Source organism: Bombus bifarius, unplaced genomic scaffold (genome assembly GCF_011952205.1).
Source record: "Bombus bifarius isolate JDL3187 unplaced genomic scaffold, Bbif_JDL3187 scf7180000007977, whole genome shotgun sequence".
Lineage (NCBI taxonomy): Eukaryota > Metazoa > Arthropoda > Insecta > Hymenoptera > Apidae > Bombus > Bombus bifarius.
The window spans coordinates 4595806-4614730 of NW_022884362.1; the positions used below are offsets into that span (position 1 = coordinate 4595806).

The 18925-nt window shown below is 34.6% G+C and overlaps 1 protein-coding gene across 1 annotated transcript in view; it reads left to right on the top strand.

The window, feature by feature from the left end:
- LOC117204039 overlaps window positions 1–18925 on the top strand; it is a 225791-nt gene that overhangs the window by 190816 nt on the left and 16050 nt on the right. The window contains exons 5-6 of the mRNA XM_033441039.1: window positions 16764–16957; window positions 18589–18768. Coding sequence (XP_033296930.1) covers window positions 16764–16957; window positions 18589–18768 — 374 coding nt within the window. The remainder of the gene's footprint in view (window positions 1–16763; window positions 16958–18588; window positions 18769–18925) is intronic.

An 18925-nucleotide genomic window follows, 5' to 3' on the forward strand; every position in this document is an offset into this window, starting at 1 on the left:
TTGACAAGTTCTTTTGTATTGTAACAATGAAAATATTTACATCATTGTAACGTTGCATTTTTTGTTCTTTTGCTACAGAAAAAAAAAGGAAAGAAAACCCTCTTTTTAAATGTAAATATAACAAATAATAATAAGAAAATAAAGAAATAATAAACGCATAGTAAAATGTACAATATACATATGTAGCTCTGTTAGGAAATATTGAAACATTCCATAAAGACTATCAAAAAGTAAAGTCACACTAATCTGATGGAATCACTGTATCTTAATGCATTCTAAAATCGTTATAATCTAGAATCATCAGTTTACTCTGAAAATGGTGCGCACATTTTCCCACTTTTTTGCTTGGTTATTTTGCCCTCAAATGTAAAGCGTAAAAATCTGGCTAAAAGTGTACTAACTCATACTTGTTGTCGACGTTCGCCTAGTTTAAAGTAGTTTTCCTTCCTTCTGGAATTCGTCTCGCTTGTCATCGCGTGTCGCGAACGAACACGTGTTCAGTGCACAAAGTAATATCGCCGCTGTGAACATGAAATATGAAAAACGAGGGGAAAAAAGAAGATGAAGAAGACGAAGGGAAAAACTAGTACGCGGCGCAATCAGCGGAACTAAATTGTTGGCGATGTAAGTTCCCCGGCGTACGATCGCCAGGATAATTTACGACGGGGCTACGTTCGAATGGATATAGAAATTTCCTGAGTTTGATTGGCCCTGCATGAATTATACTCACGGCTTCGTAGGAAGGCGTGCACGAAATGGGTCAGTAATTAAGCATGAGAGCGAAGATCTAAATTCGACTAAAGTGATAGTCGAGGAATCGTTCGGCCGCGATAATTGAATTAGAAATGCGAATCGATCGATTTCGTTCTTTTCGTTCCCGGTTTTCGTGTTCGCGATGCTCGCTGATTGAAATCTGACGAGTTTTTATCGGCATTCGACGAACGACCGTGTGAAGAAGTCGATAATGAATGTTACTACAAAGAACAATGAATTTCGAGTGGCTGAAGATCGACAGAACCATTTTCAAGCAATCTGTTTAAAACGATTAATCCTTTCAAATGAAGTAATAAATAATTTGGAGTCTTGAATACTGCATTGATATACATTTAAATTATAAATAAGAGTGCCATGATTACTTTACAATATAACATTGTTCGAATAACGAACGTAGAATCTGTTCAAAAATTTTTGCAAAGTATCTGTCAATCGTTGTTTCATTTAAAGATTAAAATACGATACATAAAAATTACAAATTTAATCCGATATTTTATTTTCGTCAAATTCTGCGGTTAATTGATTGGAAATTTTTAAATAGTTTATTATCCTAAGCTTTATCGCAGTGATACAAATTTATTTTACTTTCGCGTAATATTTCCTATCATTTGGTAACTACGCTGGGAACAATCTTTGTAGAACGTTTATGGAAATATTCTTACCTTTAGTCTCGTGCTCCCTTCAAACTTCCGGTTGGCTATCTCAGGAAAGATCGCGAAGGGATGCAAGGGCTCGATGAACTTGGTAGCAGAATCGAGAATAATCGTTTCTATCCTCGACCTGTTCTTCGAGTTTCTGCCCCCAATTAACTATAACTTCCGACTCACGACCTCTGTAGCGTATGTGAGAAATGGCAAGGTAGAGAGAATTTTGAAACTTTGCCCATGCATATTGGTCAAAGTCAGTTACCGTAACCGTGATTGCCAATAATTTCGATAACAAATATCTTCGATTTTCTCTGTACTATGTGCCACATGTGCATAATACTTCTTCTTCTAAAAAAAATTTTATTCTTCTGAAAGTGAAATAATGTTGAAAAATTTGCAAGTTTTTCATACAAGCAAGTTACTATTAAACGTATCGCGAAAGGCGGTTAATAATAAGTATCATACTTTGGCGTTTCTACTGAAAGGAATTTATTTACCGGAATAATATATTATTTATTTATGGATGGCACGAATGAATTCCAGCCGAACATGCTTCTGGTACCTTAATGCGTGCTTATCTATAATTTTCGGTCAACGGCCGCATTGCATGTCAGAAACCTGAAAATACTCTAATTTATAATCTCAGATCATGAAATGCTGCAGTTCTATAAAATGTAAACTTATAAATCAAAAACATGCTTGGTACCACAGAAACTAAATTCAGCACGAATTGCATATATTTCACCGGTACAAGAATAAAATACGGATCTGCGTGTGAATTATTGCGGGATATTGCAGTTAACAAACGTATAAAATGCATCTATCTTGGATCTTCGTGGTCAATGTAAATTTTAAATTACTGTCCCATTTCACCGATATGCCTAATCCTGGCAAGGAACAAATAAACCTAATTTTGTTTAAAGAACGTACAAAGACGAAGAATCTTCATTAAGGATAATAGTAAAAATGCATAAAAGTCTCGATATACTTCATAAGCATATGAACATCACCATCAAACCTATTTCCCCAATAATTCACTTAAACCATCCACAAGAAACATAATATTTCACGCTCACTACGCCAAAAATTGCGATACAATGCTTGCATGATACTTCACAGTTCTTTAACCACTGGAGCACCACACGTTCTTCCGCGTAGATTCGTCTACAAAGTAAACGAGAAAAGAAGACAAAAAAGGAAAAGAAAGGAAGCCCTAGAGAATAATTCGCCACTGCACGAGTTCCTTCCTGAAGAAAGCCGTCGTCGATTAACGACCCCTGATATGCACCTACATTGACGTACATCCTCTAAATCACCAGGCGAACTTCTGTTTCTAGGCAGCGTGGTCGATCAATCGTAACAAGCGAGATGGGCATAAATAATTTTACTATTCTACTAGCAGACTAATTTACCCTCAGCGAGCGTAGATACGTACGTTGTAGAGGAATTTCGGAGGTTGGAGGCCGTGGTGGCGTGCACCACGGGCCACGCCACACTGCTAATTCCGAGCAGGTTGTTATCAGGATCCTACGTCGACGGAATAGCCAAGCGGACGTCCGGCCAGCCGCGACAGGGTTCCAGGTACAGCGCGCGTCCCACCCTCTACCACCAGGGGGTAATTCATAGCCGGAGTAATGGCGATCGCGTTATCATGCCTTAATGCCCTTTTCGTCCGTTCCGTGAAATTCCACTTGCTTGCCTCCACTTTTCCAGGAAGGTTGTGGCTTGCTTCAGGAAACGGATGATTGAACGATCGAGTCGCTGCGGAAAATTAGGAAAACGGCTGAAGTTGACGATGATACATATTAAGTTCGTGGTTTCAGGGGAAGTTCTTTTTCTTTTTTTTTTTTGAGATATTTCGGGGAATTTTGAGGAAATTTTTGGCCTTGTGTAGAAGTAACTCTTGGAATATTTTTGGGATCTTTAGGAGATTTGTAGATTTGCTTGCAAGTAATTTGGAGGAAATTTTTTGATCTTTTTTAGGAAATTGATAGCTACGCCTGCAAGTAGGTTTTAAGAAAGTTTAGAATGTCCTAGAAATGAAAGTTTTTCGATTCTCTTCTAGAACAAAGGTGCAAGGAATTATTGTTAGAAAAGATATTTACATGTTTATGATATCGATGTTAATTGTTGTTGTTAATTGTTTCTCGATTATACAGACTCTTATAGTTAATATTATACCTTAAATTAGAAGCTCATACAAAACTTCATAAATAGAAGCTAAAATTTGTAAAAGATTTTGAAGCTTCCCACTTAGTCCCTTGCTTCTCCCTTCTTTCATTTCAATAATATTTTGAAAGAAAAGAGAAAAGATAAAAAAGCTAGACATAATAGTGCAGTTTTATAAGAGAGAAGTATTAAATGTCAGAGCAATTTTATGAAGGAAACGTGCCCTTCTAAGCTTTGAAACTGAACTGTGCCATCCGAGAATTAGTCGATTCTTTCGCATCGCGGATATGTACGTACACAATGGAGCCCGAAGTTGAAGTTAATTACACGAAAAAGTTGACTTTGAACGATGATCCGTGTAATAAAAATTCCCGCTTTATTGGTTTTTCAAGTATCGTTGCCAGCTTAATGGATTTGATTAATTACACAAAGAAAAGGGTATCATTAATCATAAATACACGATGCGTACGCAAGCTCGCCGCCATGTTATCATTACGAAATTGATAACCGATCGTACGCTCGATCGATCATTCATCAGTTACACGTATAAATCATGACGTAAAATGGGGAAGAAATCGCACAATGTGAGAGAGTATGAAAATATTCGCATTTTCTAAATTAGTGACAAGATTCAGTCAGAGATAATCAAATCGCTAGAACCGATAGTCGAAGATGATGATACTATAAATCGAAGAGTGTAGGGGAAAAACATGGTAAATCGCATATTCTATTTTTAATAAGAGCGCAACTTTAACACTGAGGATATACCGTCAATCGGTGTAAAGGAACATGGTTTTCTTAATTTTCCGATTTTAGATATAACTAAGGATGAAAACAACCTGTTAGATACGAAAGATGTAAGTTTTTCAAAATAATTGATAAGTTGAAGTTTTGCGGAAGCCAGAAATATAATTATTAAGGCAAGCAGTACGTCTATTTTAAAACTACGGCGAGCAATATTTTGGAAATTTTAAAATGTTGGGAGAAGACACTCGACTTTAAAACCAGATAAAAAGATAATTTTCGACGATGAAAATCGATAATAAGATGTGTGTCAGTTTAACTCGTTTAATTAGTATTAGTCTGCATGTAATTAATATCATTCATATTTTTTAAATGTTCCAGAGAATGACAAAAATACTGATTGAAATCTAATAGTTTTTGGAATTGGTCAATAGAATATTTGATTTCAAAATTGCGCTTCTATACAAGAAAAAGACATTGAAATGAAATAGAATGTGAATTACCATGTTTTCACCTGTAGCCTACAATTAAAAATTCAATAATCCACAATTTATCACGTTATTCGTAAGTGATCTTAGATCACGAAGAAAAATGCACAGTGAAAAATATATTTGAAAAATCTAAAGTCTGTGTCACGCGTTATGAAGTACCCTATGCATTCCTGGCGAAACACATACTTCCGTGTCATTTGCCGCGCGCAGTAAATTCCCTTAGATCGCAAGTCGAATGATCCCTTAAGAATCGTGCATCATTAATCACCGACTTGAGCGTGATACCTACTTACTTACGGCGTTGGCGATGTGTTATCGGTATCGGATCGATGGTTTAGTGAACCAAATGTCGGTCGACGACCCTTTTTAGCTCGTTTCAGCGAAATTTTTTCCGCTGTTTTACCGCGCCGAACAGGCACGAGGGGGTGGAAAGTAGAACGAAATAAAGACGGTCAAGATAGATATACGAAATCGTTTATGCTTTCGTAACACGAGCCATTGCACGATTTTTACTGTTCGTTGCTCGCGTTTTCGCGAGATATACAGAACCATCAGGTGTTTAAGAAAAATCTACCGGGTAGAAGTAATTTTAGATGGACTTCTTAATGCGACAGTTAATTTAATTCGCGAGTGGCGAAGATTCGAATAATCAGAAAACTGGAAAATTGAAGCTCGTTTAATCTAGATCCACTTTTCCATAAGATGCTGGATTATCTTCTCCCGCGAAAGAATTCGTCGGGCTCGGTATTACTTTGATCTTAAGAAGCGTTTATCGCAAATGAAAATCGTCACGCGGAATATTTAAGATCGTAGAAATTAAGGCGAGGAAAAATTGTTTTGCTAATTTCATTAACTTTGAATCGATAATTTGAATATTAAGATCTATTTTATTATCGTAATTGTGTTAATTAATATTTCCGCATTGGCATTAACGTAATCATCCGTGTTAAATAATAAAATAAGAATTAAACTATTTAAAACTATAAATTCGAATCCATACTGTTGTGATTACCTGTTTAATTTATTATATTATAAGTACGCCTAAATTTTCTGTCATCTCAGAATTTATCTCCATCGTCTTTTATATGCAATACATATTTTTCAAGATACGTGTCTCAAATATTCTTTATATATTGATCTTCTAATATATAAATTTCCAATACAAATTAGTCTAGCTACACACAGTCTATACAATCTTCAAATAAAAAAAGAAAAACGATTCGTATCTCGACATGGCATAGTACCTTATCGTATCTTTGTTTGATACGCCTTGACATATCATATCATATTTGTATAGCTTTTATCGATTTGATATTATACAAAATTGATAAAATGTAAATTATTTAAATATCGAAATATTGATATCGCACATCGAATAAAGCGGGCAACCAATGTTTCGAATAAACGACCGGTTCTCACCGAGCAATTCATAACCTAGTTACAGGGAGAGCCGTGTTATCGAACTTCGCCACCCCCGTTGTAGCGTCCTCTTTCATAGCTCAGACTTTCGAACGAGTGAACCGACTTTCGCAGAAAAACCATCTCACCACTTTAATAACAGTTTCTTGTTGTGTGACGTAATGTATCGACCAGATGAAATTACGTAGAGCGACTAGTTTCGTTGGCTACTTATTTTGAGAAAGAGATCTTTATGAAGAGAAAAGTTTGCGATCGAGACGACAGTTGAAAGAATTGACAGGCTTACGATTGAATCCTCGAATAAATGAAGAGATGCGATTGTATTATGTAGAAAATATGTATATACACGGTTTTTAAATTTCAAATTTGCAGATTCCTTTGGGCGCGATATTTGACAAACGAAGCGTTTTATATAAATTTGCATAGATTTTCACGGGATAAAAATAAAGCGATATGAAAAATTGATTAAAAGAACGTATTTTAAAGGGCTATTTAATTAGTGCGATAATTTAACTGGTCATACTGATATTCGTATCTGCATTCATATTTTTCAAGTAGAATTTTGTTAACTTTTTTACAAGTGATTTATAAGATGGTATAATTGCGTTCAAACGACTGTGCTTTTTATGTCATCTACGTTTAATCGGCAGAGATTTTAACAGAAGGGCTTATTACGCTGCTGTGACTTGCTTTCATTAATTTTTCACTCTCTTTCCTTTCATTTACCTAAGATATTTTCATCTCAGTCACGTTCCAGACACCTCCTCGTGTCATTCTTTTACTCTTTATCTATAGTTTTCTGTATAGACGATAAAAAATACATCCAAGCAATATACTTTATTTCGAGCTATTGGCGTAATTTATACGTCGATTATAATTTATTTCGTAGTATTCTTTGATAATTTAATCTCTTATATTCTCAATCATTTGACATTTTTTACCAGGCACAACTATCCCATTATGTTTACCGAAAATATGAAATATCTTTCCTATCGTAAATTTGTTCATCTATCGAAAACAAAAATCTATCGGAAAATGCGCGTACACACAGTTTCATAAATTCCTGCCCACGCTAAACATCAAACGCAATAAACCAACCCCATGATTGTACTCGCAGAATAATACTACCAAGTGCAGAATATGGTCATTCAGCTTTGATTACTTTGTCGATCTACTGTGTCAGTGCATCGTAAATTATATGGCATCGGCGGGGCATTCGCGGGCCACCCTGGTATTCGAAATTACTTTGAAAATAACTCGGTGGTTTCTGGCGTTCTCTCGATATTTACGATCGTCCATTCGGCTGAATCTGTTGTCCGGCTGATAAATAGAAAAACGTCCCGTTCCAGTTTCGTCACGATAAGCAAGTGCAGCCGAGGATTACGTAATAAATCGCTACCGAGATAAATTCGTGCACGAGGGCCGACACGAGACATGCATCTTCGTTTCCGAAACCGCAAAAGCAACAACGACCTTATCGTTGCGAATTCTGCCCGAATGCTCCACGCCAACTTTCGATGTGGAGATGACAATCTCGTGCAATGCAATATCTTCTTATTACGGAGGAATGTCTGGCGAGTTGTTCGACAACTCGTGAAAATGTAATAAAACCATCCTCGTCTGTAGCTTGAAGGACCTTTACGAGACACTTTTATCGACGATATCTCGTTAAGAAAACGCGTAACAATTATTACAGCTCCGTTCGATGCAGTTGGATGAGAATGTATTTTGATAAGCTGGAATGAGGTACGTTCCTGTTTGTGTCAAAATTGAGATAAATGTTTAATTGCATCCTGTGTGATAATATAGAATTCAGAAAACTCAAGTTTCAATTTTTTGATTTATTTTATGATTAGAAAGAAATATTTCAAGTTAAAGTAGCTGAAAATGGGCAAACCTAATAAGACGAAAAAAATGTGTAATTGACGTGATGGAAGCCAAATATCCCCGATGCTTTAATATCTCTTGATACTTTAATATTCCGATAAACGATATCTCTAAAGTTACGAAGAGGGTGGAAAGGTACACGTTCAGCCCCCAAATCAAATAAAGCGATAATTTTCGTAACACAGACTTGATACACAAGGTATACGCGTCTCAAACGTATCCTGTAACAAAATCACGAACCTATTCAACCGCAGAAACAGTCAACGTTTACAATCGATCGTCACAACAGGTGTAATGATCCCACGAAACCAGTTGATTCTATGTCACTATTTAGTCTGCTCAGTGTTGCGACTATATGTGACTAGTAGCTGTCAAACCGTGGAAACTAAGGAACAGACATACGGGTAGCATGATCTGTTTCGCTGGTGAGACGAAAAGCAAACAGCAAGATCTACGTAGAACGCAAATCATTTTAATCAAATTTTGATTAATTGTCGTTGATCGCCGACCAAAACGCGCTCACGCATAGTCCTATCGGATCCTCGCGTCATCAGTGGCCGTATCTACGGGCTGCAAATAGGATCAAGAGATCTAATCTCGGCTAAATCGAAACGTCTGCTGGGTGGAAGTCAGATCCGACGTGATATCAAAGCGAACAGCTAATAACCGGGACCACTTTGCCAGGGTTCAAGCAGACCTACCTCGGATATTACCAACACTTGAAATCACAGGAAATACGAGAGTGATCGTTCTCCTTGTGTCGCGCCGCGGTTAGCCTACACTTTGAGTAATTAGTCGCTGGAGGAGAAATGAATTCATCAGGGAGCTTACGTTCGGGGTTATTCTTGCTTACTGACTGGTGAATGTTGAATGTGATTGATATGGAAAAAGTAGAACAGATGTTTCTTTTTAAAGAAAGTGAAATGGAATATATTGTAGGAAAGATATTTTGTGTGTGTGTGCGTGTGTGAATTTAATATCACATCAAGTGTCTATGGTTATTAACGACATCTTTAGCATCTTAAATTTTATTTATGAGAGTCGTTTGTTTGAGAAATTCTATTGTCTTGTTCCTCTTCTTTTTCATCGTCGTCGTCGTCGTCGTCTTCTTCTTCTTCTTCTTCTTCTTCTTCTTCTTCTGGGTTTTGCGTCGCATCGACCGTAAGGTCATTAGCGACGATGTCGAGTTTAAATGAGTTGTATTTTGAAATATATGTTTGTTTCTTTAAGACAGTTTATTGTATTTCTTACGTGATGAGATTCCGTTTTGTTATGAGAATGAGTATTTGTTGACAAAAGAAAATATTTTATTCTCCAATGGAATTAAAATATTGTAAATTGTCATGTTATAACACATAGACGGTGTAAATTGATTTGCGTAGCTGTCATCGCTCAGACCGTTTTATTTCTTCGTTTAGAGGATCTAAAGTCTTCGATCTCTCAAGTTGTTGGTGCAAATAATTTGGCATTGCACGACAGAAGACTAAAAATTTTAAGTAATACAAGTTGTCAAGTTAAACACAACGAATTTTTAAATACGATGTTTAGTAATATTAGAAATATATGAAATAATGTGTTATATAGACAATATATTATTTGGAATACTAGGGAAACGCTTGTTTAAAATGATATATATTGCTCCATCGAGTATTTTAAAATTGTGTGTAATATAAAGAAGAATAAAATGGAATGTTGGTTCTGTTAAAACGTGAAATTCCAGATAATATTATGACGATCGATAACAAAGGATGAGTGAGCGGAACAAATCGATATACAAAGGCGGATTATCGGAAAAAGAGGGAATTTTCTAGCAAAGTAAATCTTATCCACGTTATCGTGGGAAAAATCATGTGAGGTTGATCCTAGAGCAGCTGAAATGATTATTAGACACGCAAAGAGCCCTATGAGAGACGAAATTTAAAAGATTTGATCAAATATTCCTGGTTTAATCCCCGAGCGAGTGCCACTATGATCAAGAAAACATGAAATAAGAAACCAGTTTTAACTGAAAATGATATTTCGTTCATTTTTAATCTGAATTTCCATAGAGAAATATGAATTAATAAATATTACGAAGAACAACATTAGATTTCACGACAAACGCGTACGTCGATTTTTTGCTAAAATAATTCATTAATGCTCGGAGAGTTGATTTTTCATGCAGCATAATAAAACACGTTCTCATCTTCGATGAATAAATGCTTCGGTACGAACATTCTCGTTGTGCGCATATATTAGTGAATTTTCTCGCTTTCAGCAAAGCAGATTTTCACACCGAAAATGGTATTTTAAAGCATAGTAGAACCTCGGTAGAAACAAACAATAGCGATGTAACTCGTTGCCATAACTTGTCTCGCTCCTGCAGCTGTCAATATTTCATCGCATATCTGTCAGTTATTGAAAACTAATTATAAAAATTTCAAAAATAACCATTATTCGTCAATCCTATTTTTATATCCAAGAGAGATTTCCAGCGATTGTATACACGTATGTGATTCATAGTTTTCTATTTCAATCGTTTCATTTCGTTGTGTTCTATTTAACTATTTAATTTAATTATTTTGTGAAAAATGATGAAAGAAAGCTACGACGTTAATTACCTAATTAAAATTGATTGATTGACGGACAAAGGGAAAGCCAGGAACAATGAGATTGACGAACGGTTACTAGAGGATTCTCTTCATCAAGGGACGAATGAAAATTAAATTATACGTCCAACCATAACTATTAACCGTTCTCCAATTCATGGATCATAAATTCTCAACAGATACTCCCTGGTATTTCGCTTCTGAGAGCTTTTCTATTTAACGGTTGAGCCTTGGATTTCTCTTTAACTACAGATAGGATTGCCTAAATTAGTAGATGTGCTCTAGCAGAATTTGGAGAGCTTGCTTGAATTAGTAATTTGGCGATTACATACGTTCCACAGGAGGCATTTGCATATTTTCAGATCGATGAGATTGGGCGCTTTACTGTGGTCACTTGTTTCCTATAGATCACAAGTTGCAGAAAATATCAGGCCATTGATCGTAACTTTTAAAAAGCAATATATTAATATTAATGGTTATAAAAGGAGCTTTGCGTTTTTCATAAAATCATTTTTATACGGAAAATCGTTAAATCGTTTTGTAAATATCCTTAATTAATATGTACAATAACATTCTCGAATTTAAATAAAAAATTATTAAATAATTGACGTAGTTATTGACAAAGCAAAAGATGTAGATTTAATTTCACGAATGTAAAGTAATAAATATTATGAGATTTTAGTAATGAATAAGAGAAGAAAAGAAGAATTATTTTGTTTAATTTGTAATTTCTGTATTAATTTCGTGCGGTGTTAAAATGGCATTTTTAATAATGAAATCTATTCCCGAAATATACATATATACGTAAATTAACTAATAATTGAAAATATATTCTTCAGAAGAATAAAATTCTAAAATAAGAATGAAAATAAAATTGTACATAATACTGATAGAAATCGAACGCGTATTCTTCCTTAACTTTAAACTTTATGTAATTATCATACAGATGCTTAAAAATTACTATAATAAAATAGAAAGTTTCATTACAAAATTGTTAGATCTACGAAAACTATAATCGTATGATATAGTAAAAGTTCCTAGTAAATTTTTAAGTATCAGAATAAACTATAGCTTTTCAGAATTCATAATTAGTTTACTAAAGATAATTTTTGCGAATTAGACTATCTTTGAACGATATTTTCATCACCACAAAGATTGCCTAATAATAACGTAAATCATGTTATTGTCCACTCGTACTATTATAACGAAACGAAAAGATTAAACTAATTAAAAGTATCCAAACTATTTCTTTCGAAAATTTCGGTTGTCCCAACAAAGTTTAGGGAATTCTCCAACAGAAAACTCATTAAGAATTATTAAGTCAGGTTACCAAGAATAATAAATTCAAAAGTGATGAGAAAAAAGAACATTAATCTTCTTGAACTCGGCTCATGCGTCTCTTCATTCGTTTTCATTCCATTAATATTACACAGTGTCCTTTTAAACATGAACGAACATTAGAAGTTTTTCATTCTGAGACAAATTTTGCTAAAGTGTGAAACATTAATATTCCTCACAACGTTGAATAGTAACCAAAAAAAAATTGTTATTTTAAATTATATTTTTTTTTCAAAGCTCGCAAACAGAAGTATTTATAACAAATAGTAGAGAAATATTTGTAATGTAACAATTCTAAAATAGTGATCGATATGCTTTTTATAATAAAAGTCGGTGTCTGAAATGGTACAATTATGTAGAGCACACTAGAGTTCATTATCACATAGTATATTATACGTTATACTATTTTATTCATATTATAGAAACGTACGTCAATTATCAATTTGCAAAAGTGTTACGATTATTTAAAAGTTCCTATTACAGACATATTCTTTGCAATTTTACAGAAATTAAATTAGATTAGAATTTGTCACAAGCTAATTGCAATATACAGAAACTATATATTACACAAAATATTTGTTTTATCGTAGAAATATTTATATTTCATAAAAAATATGCTACTAGTTGTGTCGAATAAAATTATTAATTCATAAAAATGTTTAATTTCCAGACAGCCAAAGAATAAATTTCCAGAACAAATATTTTCTCATTATCACCTCGTTTCTACGCTTTATCTGAATTTTATTTACAAAGTTCGCTGTCTATCACAAGGATCTATTCTAAGCAGAATTTGATCAAGTTTCCGGTAATTTTATTAATGCCAAACTAATGCCACATAATTTACATATTTCGTAAGTGATAATAATTATATAGCACACGCTATGTCATCACGTAAGTAAGTTTATTTTTGAGCGTGGAGATGCATCAGCAACGATATTAGCAGCAATAACACTGCACCGTGCGGAATACCACGCTTAAATTTTACGAGGCGTTTATCAAACGCCGACAAAACCATCCACTCTATTACTTCCAAACAATCTAACCAACGATAAAACGAACATTTCGCTCGAAATTCTGAAACTACGAAAATCCGCGGTATTAAAATGAGATAATTCAGCGGAATAAAGCGCAATTTGATATTACGTGCAGATTCTTCACGCTCAAGGATTTCCTGCTCGAGTATATTCCGGCAAATTTGTTAAATTTACGAACAACCATGTACCATTATTGAAATTGTATTTCTTACTGCAGTCTGTGACAGTTGTTTTAATGTATTATTCATAAAAGAACGAAAACAATCGAATTCCAAAATCTCCGCTCGCTTCTTACTTTCACGAAGTTGTCGTTGCAACTTGCGAATTTTTAATTCTTTTTCTGCTTCATGGACTGTTTACAGTCGCATAAACATTATCAAATACAATTACTATCAGGAAATTATCGTTAAGAGGTTACTAACAAGTTTGATCGAGATTATAGTTTTATAGATTTTAGATAGGATTGATTTGTTTGGAAAATTTTAGCAATTGTAACGTTCAATTAAAATCTCTCGTGAAAGAGGAAATAATACTAGAACACGATCTACCAGCAAATATGATTTATGTTTATCTACTTTTTGATGTTTTTACATATTTTCACAATCTTGACAATTGACTGACTAAATATACCGCAAGAGATGTACGACGTATTGTATTGTACTGTAAGTTGGCTTATGGCTTAGAACTTTCAATGTATAATTTAATTAAATATTAAATTAATTAAATAATTAATAATATAATTAGTAGTAAATCTGGATTAACGAAATTAATTAATCGTTAAAGAGATACGCTGAATCATGCGAAGATTACTTTAACGAAATATAATATTTGGAAGAAATGATATACTGTTAAAGCTTCATTTGAAAGGAAACGACATTTATACGCCTAATAATTATATACCTTAATAATTAACGATAATTACAATTATTCTAGATTAATAGTTTCTACATTACATATTTAAAATCCTACAAGCTAGAAAATTCGACATTCTAATTTTACCATCTTCTCGGAACGCGATCGAATGTTCGAAATGTCTCGTATTCGAATTTTCGCTCACTCCGGTCCAGTTAACCGCTGATAATGACACATGGCAGCCGTAAATCGTTCGGATATCGATTCTTAAACTTGCCGGAACGTTTAGAGGATGATCAGCCAACTCGTTCAGGATATCCACGATTTCGAAACGATCCCAACAATGGCCAGCACTTTTGGACAGATCGACACTGCGCGATCCCGGACAATAACGTGACAAACGTAAATTACCCGTTGAGAGGAGTCGATCTGAATGGCGAACAAAGTGAACAATACGCGCGATATGTCGCCCGGATCGGGTCAATATCCGGTAAAAGGCGAGTCATTTCGAACTAGTGCTCGTCCATACTAAGTCCACGACCGCATGACAAAAAGAGAAGGCGGGCGAGGAGGCAAAAAAAGTTGGTACAGAGATCACAGAGAAACTGTGGTCAATTTCAACGAGGTTTGGTTTTAGTTCGCCTTTTAGAAAGATTAATGGACGTTTATGAGAATGTAATTATAGAAATGAATGGAGCTTAATTGTTTGGGAGAAACATTAAGCTGATGAACGTGAAATGTTTTCCCAAAATACAAACATTTTACTGGCCAATACGGTCCATTGAATTTTGTTCTGTCATCGCCTGTCATCTACGTGCAAGAAGAAGAAATTTCAAATAAATTGTAGCTGTAATATGTTCGGAAGATTTATAATAAAAATATTAAAACATCAAAATGCTGGAGTTATCAAGAACGTCAAAATGATAGATTTCGATGTCCCTTTTTTTATGATTATGTGCTGGAAATATATGTAGATGTCTTTTGGCAAAATTGACGTTGATTTTGATTGAAATTAGAATATTATCGTACAATTATACGTACTTCTGTTTTCGTCGTGTAACTTTAACTACAATTGTTTAAAAGTATATCCAAATGTTGGTTATCGAATGGTTATCGAAGTTGCTCGATAAATAATTGTGCATTGTATATTAGTAGCTGTGAAAGTGAAGTTTTCCATAAACGTTAAATTAAAGATACTGAAACACGTCGAAAAATCACGGCATTTGGAAGATAAACAGCGTTTTTTAAAACTTTCTCGATATTCTCCAGACGTCACACGCGTACACATACAAGTTCAAAAACAACATTCACGGAAATATTTGCAAGTGTTTACACGTTTAAACATTTTCTTTTTCGCTAAATCCCAAAATTCCTTAAATTTTTTAAATCGTCGATCCTCCTCCAAAGATTATAAACTTTGCATTTGTTACAACATCGCATTAGCGCTTTTCATTCTAAATCTGAAATTCTGCTTCATCCGCATATCCAAGTATGATATTTACAATTATGAGAACTAAAATAGCAACAATAAATACATCGTAGAGAATCAGCGTGTCTCTGTAAATTGTCAAAAAATTCAAGCGATGTTTCGAATTGTCAAGGTTTCTGTTTGCGTATTTACACGCATCTCGTAAACACGCTTTTCTCGTAAACCGCTGAATCGCTTGAAATTATGACCAACAGGATGACGTTACACCCCGTGAAAGTTACTGTAACAACTGAAATATGCAGCTGATGCAGTGACACTACATATAACAGAGGGGTAGAAAGTAATTGTTCGGGTCCTAGCCCAATTCCAAATATTAGGTCATGCGTCAGAGTAGCGAGGCATCGTAAATTACAAGCCGACTACAATTTCGGGAATGGTGCGCGTTCTGGTAAAAAAGAACCGTGTGCTCCTTCTTTCTTCGTGGTATAAATATTTACGGACGGCGTGCTCTGTCTTTGCAGTGTAAACGAACGATCCATTCGCTTTTTTGCGCTCTCTTTGTACCCATTCGATGGAAATAAACTGGTCGAAATAGTGCGAAACAAACCGCTCGATCGAAGCTTCTGGTGTATTTGTCAGAGGTGAAATTGATTTTAAAGAAAAACACACGCCCAGCCTACGTCCTAGAATGACTAGTAATGAAGGTACTAATCGATATCAAGCATTTTTTATTAGATTAGTATGTTAAAAAAAATTCTTGAGTGGAAACATTATACGAGAGAACTTAGATTATTAAAATATTATTTCATAATTATACTTCATGAATATTTTGTTACATATCGAACATTAGCTCGTGAAACGAAATTGCGATAACCTGAAGCAAGAATTTTTAATAGTCGAATTTGAAAATTTGCCTTTCGATTTCAATTGGAAAATTTAAAATCAAGTGGGATCGCAGTTGTAGAAATAATTTTACCTTGTACGATACGTAACGTGCATATTTATCACACAAAATGAATCATCGTATTTATCAAAATTTATATCGTATATTCGAAACGACGTTTCTGAGACTTTTGTTTCGTAAAACATCTAATTAGACGCGGTGAACAAACCACAAAATACTTCGTTTTTAATTTGTTCTCCGATGAAGTACACGATTCTCTTTGAAAGAAATCAATGATTCACTAATTAGAGAAAAGCATATTCGTTTGTAATGCGCTAACTCTTATATTATAAATTCCTTGAAATCGGTAGTTAGAGAAACAGCAATTATAACTTCGTTATCTCCCAGGTAGTACGAAGTGGACTTTCTCTTCAGAAGCTTAAAAGGGAGAAAACTTCGCTTTTAAAGTAGTTGCTTTAAAATTGAGGGCATTTTGTATGATTTTCAGAGAGTACGTTCCGAGTGACGTTGCAGAAAAGCAGCAGAGGACTTGGCTTGAGCGTTTCCGGTGGTGGGACTGCCGGCCCTGTTAGGGTAAAAAGACTATTTCCTCAACAACCGGCAGCCTTATCCAACAAACTTCAACCTGGCGATATACTTCTGGCTGCCAATGGAATTCCTTTAACCGGCCTCACTAACTATGTAAGCGTAAAATATTTATTATTCTATAAACTTTTGGTATTTTCAGTAATATTCGATATTTTTAATAATGTAATTTTAGTAATAACGATGATATGGAATAGCTAATAAAATATTAACAATATTTAGTAATAAAAACGATTTTAATAAATACCAATGAGTTCGTATTTTTTTTTTTTTTTTTTAATAATAACATAAAATTCAATGTGAAATGTAAAAGATTCAGTACGACCAGTGTATTCGAAGAAGCAGGGTAAAATACATAACGCAATAGTTAAATGTATATAATAATCGATATAATACAAATATTTGAAAATCACCCAAAAATTGTAAAAGTTTTCTTGAAAATTAATAACAATCAAATAGAATATAAATTCTCGTACACTTACAACTAGTCGGTGATCAGAAATATCTGCTGTTGTGTTAGAAAACAAATAGTATAGGAATATTCTGCACGATTGAAAATAACGCATAATCTTATAAAATATAATTGGAAAATTAAAAATCACGAAAATAGCAGAATAAAGGAAAATAAGAAAAGAGACATGACGTTTAAAATTTCTTGTGAAATATCGCTTAATAGTTCTTCTAAGTAATATTACTTCTTGCAAACAGTTTTTTAAATAAATAATATCAAATTATTCGAACCTAAACGATTCAATGTTACAGGATTCTGGTTCGTTTATACGCGGGAGTAACTTTCGTCCGTGACCGCAAACCTTTTTCCTTAGTCTTGGTCCATCACGCTTAACTCGATGAGCTGGCTGCGACAAAATAGCGATTACTACAGCTTTAGATGGAAGCTACGGGCTTGTCTTCTCGTAGCTCTTAGAGATTTGCATTTGATTAGCATAATGTAGCTACATCCGGAACTCGGAGCAAAGATCGACGCTATCTTGCGTGCAGTTGCCCGTTTGTCCCTCGAGAATCAAGGTGTAATATTAGTTTATATTGTACGCTGCTCCTTCTACCTTCTCTTATGAGATAACGCATTAATCGTTAATCTGCGAATTTTATGTATAAGTTCAGTAACTACGTTGCAAATTGAATAGCGTAAAGTGTAAACGATTTGAACCTTGCGCGACGAAGAACACGATATAGAAACTGTGTCGTATTATAACTCGATGTTTATGAGCTTGTACAATTTTTAGAAAGATTTTGAACTTTTCACTTTTTGTTTACTTTCATACGCTTTTCTTGTTCCTTTTTTTTTTTTTTAGAAATTTCTTCGTTTGAAATTGCAAAAAGGAAACTAAACGTTAAATGTTCGGCATATGGTTTCATACGGTTTTCTTGCTTTTCCTGTTTTTCTTTAGAAATTGTCTAATTTAGAAATTTTTTTTTAGAAATCGTTCGAAATTGCATAAAGGAAACTAAATGTTCGGGATACGGTTTCAAGAACATTTTACGAACAAGTATTTTATATACAAACATTTGTTCTAAAACAGTTACGAGGCATGAAATTATAATTGTTGTAATGAAAAGAATTCTCATAAAACTCAGTTTACTGATACTTGAACTAATACTAAATAATTAAACACACAAATGCTATTCTTTGAATCGTTCGTGTTACAGACTGGTACATATCAGTTTCGATCAAATTTTTAATCTCCTCTCGATGCAACTTGTTGCAGGAGGCCCTCGAAGTTCTACGAACGACACCCAATACCGTCGAGTTGGTGGTGTGTCGACTTCCGGGTGATACGAGTGTCACACCACCGGGTGCACCGCCGCCACCCCCGGCAAGGCGCGAGCCACCACCACCATTGCGAATACTCAACCCCCTGCCACCTCTTCAAATCGAACCCTGCGGCGTAAGTAACTCTTATCAAGAATCCTTCCTTGTTGCGATCCGCTAGATAGCCGAATTTCCTGCATCACTGAATCACTGAATTCCTCGATTTTCCACCCCTTTGACCGCTAATCGGAAGATCGAAAGTGAAATACGATATCAATGTCGAGATACTACCA